The sequence below is a fragment of the Onychomys torridus genome, chromosome 19 (assembly GCF_903995425.1).
Source record: "Onychomys torridus chromosome 19, mOncTor1.1, whole genome shotgun sequence".
Classification (NCBI taxonomy): domain Eukaryota; kingdom Metazoa; phylum Chordata; class Mammalia; order Rodentia; family Cricetidae; genus Onychomys; species Onychomys torridus.
In genome coordinates, this window is record NC_050461.1 from 64,587,321 (window position 1) to 64,591,061 (window position 3,741).

At 37.6% G+C, this 3,741-nt stretch overlaps 1 protein-coding gene and 1 pseudogene across 1 annotated transcript; one reads left to right on the forward strand and one right to left on the reverse strand.

The window, feature by feature from the left end:
- Positions 1-527: 527 nt before the first annotated feature.
- On the forward strand, positions 528-946 carry LOC118570187 (annotated as a pseudogene).
- Positions 947-1,730: 784 nt separating this feature from the next.
- LOC118570341 (vomeronasal type-1 receptor 2-like) lies at positions 1,731-2,678 on the reverse strand. The gene has a single exon (XM_036168722.1). The coding sequence runs from the start codon at positions 2,631-2,633 to the stop codon at positions 1,731-1,733; it is 903 nt and encodes a 300-aa protein (XP_036024615.1). The 5' UTR covers positions 2,634-2,678.
- Positions 2,679-3,741: the final 1,063 nt, after the last annotated feature.

Sequence of the window (3,741 nt, forward strand, 5' to 3'; positions counted from 1 at the left end):
TCTGCCTCTCAAGTGTTGGGATTAAAGGTATGTGCCACTACCCTTAAACTGAATGAGATTTCAGCAACAAACAAATGTCTGAATTGTTGGGGTGCCTCTGTTTTAGAATGTAATGGAAGCATCAGAAAATAGAAAATAGTTATGAGGTAGATCGTGACTGAGACCTTGCAGGTTAGACTCCTGGCTCCTCTTTTCAGAACGCTGGAGTTTTCATAGTAATTCATGAACAATCTCACCTCTTTGCAAGGTCTTCCTCCAATGTCTCAAGTACCTGCTGTTCATAGTAACTCTCTTCTTAACATCACCCAACTTCAGGCAATTACTGATATTATCAATGCATTGTTGGGAATCTGGGAAGCAGTTAGAAACTCCAAGAACTTGTCTGCTCTTTATACAAACACCTCAGCCTTTTATAGCCATATGAAGATCAAAAGGAGTCAGCATATTCCACTGAGTGGAATGTCACATAATTGTGGGTGGAGGAACATGGGAAAAAACTGAATAGCTCTTTCCGTTCTGCTGCCGCCATGCCATCCAGACTGAGAAAGACCCGGAAACTCCTGGGCCATGTGAGCCACGGCCACCGCTGCATCGGTAAACACCGCAAGCACCCAGGAGGCCATGGGAATGCTGGAGGCATGCATCACCATAGTATCAACTTCAACAAATATCATCCAGGTTACTTTGGGAAAGTTGGTATGAGACATTATTCTGTCCGACTGTCAACCTGGATAAATTGTAGACACTGATCAGTGAGCAGACATGCGTCAACGCTGCAAAGAACAAGACTGGATCTGCTCCCAACATTGATTGATGTTGTGCGATCAAGCTACTACAAAGTTCTGGGGAAGGGAAAGCTCCGTCATCATGAAAGCCAAATTTTTCAGCAGAAGAGCTGAAGAGAAGATAAAGGGTGTTGGAGGTGCCTGTGTCCTGGTGGCTTGAAGGCACCTGCGGAGGTTAATTAAAGGCTAAAATTTTCCAAAAAAAAAAAAAAAAGAGTGCTGAATAGATTGTGGCATGCATAGAAAAATGATATGGCTTGTACTGTTACTATAAATCTCCAATCACAGCCTTGTGAAGATACCATTACTCTTTCTCAAACACATGTTTTTACTTAGAACCGTGAGAAGTACTATTCTGACTTGAATAAGTGGTGTAGTACATTATGACCTGGTTCATGGCAGACTGTGGCTTGTACTGCTGGAGCAGCTTCAGGCAAGATGATCAGGAGCGTTTCCATAACAAGAGACTGGGACACTGATGTGCTGAAATAGATGTGAACTGAGCCAGGCTTTCTGTGTTGAAAGTTTATTGCTTAAATAGTAGCTGTGGTTGCAGATTGTTGTGCTTGTGGAATTTATCTTCTGTAGAACAAACATTATATGTACAGAACATCCAGGATGTTATATATCCATCCACCTAATGTCAAAAGAGATGATAATTTGTTGAAAATATATTGAGCATTTATTCTTCAAGGTAGCCTGCACCAAAAAAAAATCTGTGAAATGTGTCACAAAAATGCTGTAATAGATAGGATGCCAGGAGTTTTGCTAGATTTGAATGAAAGGTCCACCAGTGTTAGAAACTTTAAAAATCCTTATGGTTTACCTTATATAGATAAATGTCTTCCCCAAAGTATTTTTTGTATTGTTTCCTTTTTCAAAAATTGGATACTGATAAAGCATGAAGTTTATATTGTTACAAAATATTAGAGGATTTTGTATCCTTTATCCAAAGAAGCAGAGTCTGAAGAGAGGGGAGGATTGACTCATAAGTAAAAAAGGACTCAAAGAGGGAAAACACAAAGTTATAATGTTTGTGATTGTCATCGGCCACCAATTTTGACGAGACAATAGAGCACTGAAACCATGTGCAATGGTAGAGAGGGTATAAAAAGCCAGAAAGGTGAACACTAGAACAAGGATGTTCTTGGTGGCTCTAGATTCGGGGGAGTTACTGTGGAAAGCTGCCATGCTGCGGATGTGTTGAACTCGCTGTTTGTGTCTATACAAAAAGACAATCATTGAACTGCTCGACCAGGTGATGAGGACAGAAAATACAATTTCAGGAAACACAAAAATTGCTATATATGTGGAGATTGTGAATTTGTCATGACCTACAACAGTATAGTATTTAAAACCTGTCTCTTTTGTTATGTTTTTCCTTCTTAATTTTATGGACATATACAAAGGGAAAAGAACATTTACCATGATGTACAAGACCCAGCAGAGAGAAAAGTAGACACCAATGTCCTTGGGAGATTTGACTCTAAGATTCTTCCAACAGGAGTTCCTAGGGCTGATCATGATGGCCTGGAAGACACTCAAGAGACAGATGGTGGCAATGGACATGCTCCTGAAAACCCTTAGAACATACATAAAAAGTTGGTAGCTCCAATCATTGAAGAAAAGTTTCAACACAAAAATGATCATTGTGTTGCCCATTCCTTTAGAGAGAATGATCAAAAAGTTAACCATGACCAGATGCATGAGAATTAAATCCAAGGTCTTTACTTTGTGTTTCTTGTAATAAATAACGAGGTAGTAGGCAAGAAGAAAGACATTTCCTAGAATTCCAACTGTACTCTGAATCAAGAATATTATTCCCATTACCAAATTCTTGGGGTCCATTTTATTATTGAGCAAAATTTACTTGAAAATGTGCCAACCGTCACTTCTCAGAGAAAAATTTTGTATTTTTATTGCTAAGATGATGTTGTTTTCCTGATGTCACAAATGTACAAGAATCACATTAGCTGAAGACTGAAAACCCAAGGTGGTCAGCCCAACACAATCTTGTCCACACCACCTCTCACAGTTATTTTAACACCAAAGATAACAATCAGTAAGAACTGCTGGAATCTCCAAATATACATATTTATGGAGCAAATTCTCATTGTATTTCTCAAAAAACTCATCACTAAAAATAGGGCAAAGTTATCCTCGTAGAAGCAATAACCAGTGAGTTCAAAATGAAAGTATGTTCAATTTGTATGGATGCCATACTGGAGAAAATATTTTCTTTTCTTCTTCTGCAAGGCAGAAATCCATTGTGAATGCCTTTCTTATATCAATATTAACATTAAAACCGAAAACATTACAACAGGAATGAGAACGTTTTTCTATTCATTGGTAATTATGTTTATTACATAGCACTTGCCATTAGGTGAAAATGATGAATTAGATAGTGTTACATTAAGAGATAACTTCTTAAATTTCACACCCTACATATACACACATAAGAAGTGGTGCAAAGTTGAGAAGAGAGAGGAGAAGAGACACATTCTGTAAAAGAATTGTTATCTAACACACTGGAGAGGAAACAGGGGAAATATTCCAACAGAAATTAGTTAGAAGGAGGCAATACTCTACAAATAATAAATATGGGAAGAATGTCCACTATTTCTATCTAGTCCATTATCTAATGCATCACTCTGCAATAGCAATGTGAAGCATAAGTCATAGGAAACACTAGCTCTTGGTAAGCATGTAGATGAAACAAGAATCCTGGCTATGGTGTTCATGTTACTTCTCAAAATTTATCAAGTGAGAAGCTGAGATTATATTTAACAAATGTACACTTTCACTAGAATTCCAACTGTACTCTGAATCAAGAATATTATTCCCATTACCAAATTCTTGGGGTCCATTTTGTTATTGAGCTAGCTTTTACAGATTATATGAGTCTTTATAGATAATTCTCAGAACTTACTTCCAATGATTAACTTGAAGGAAAATA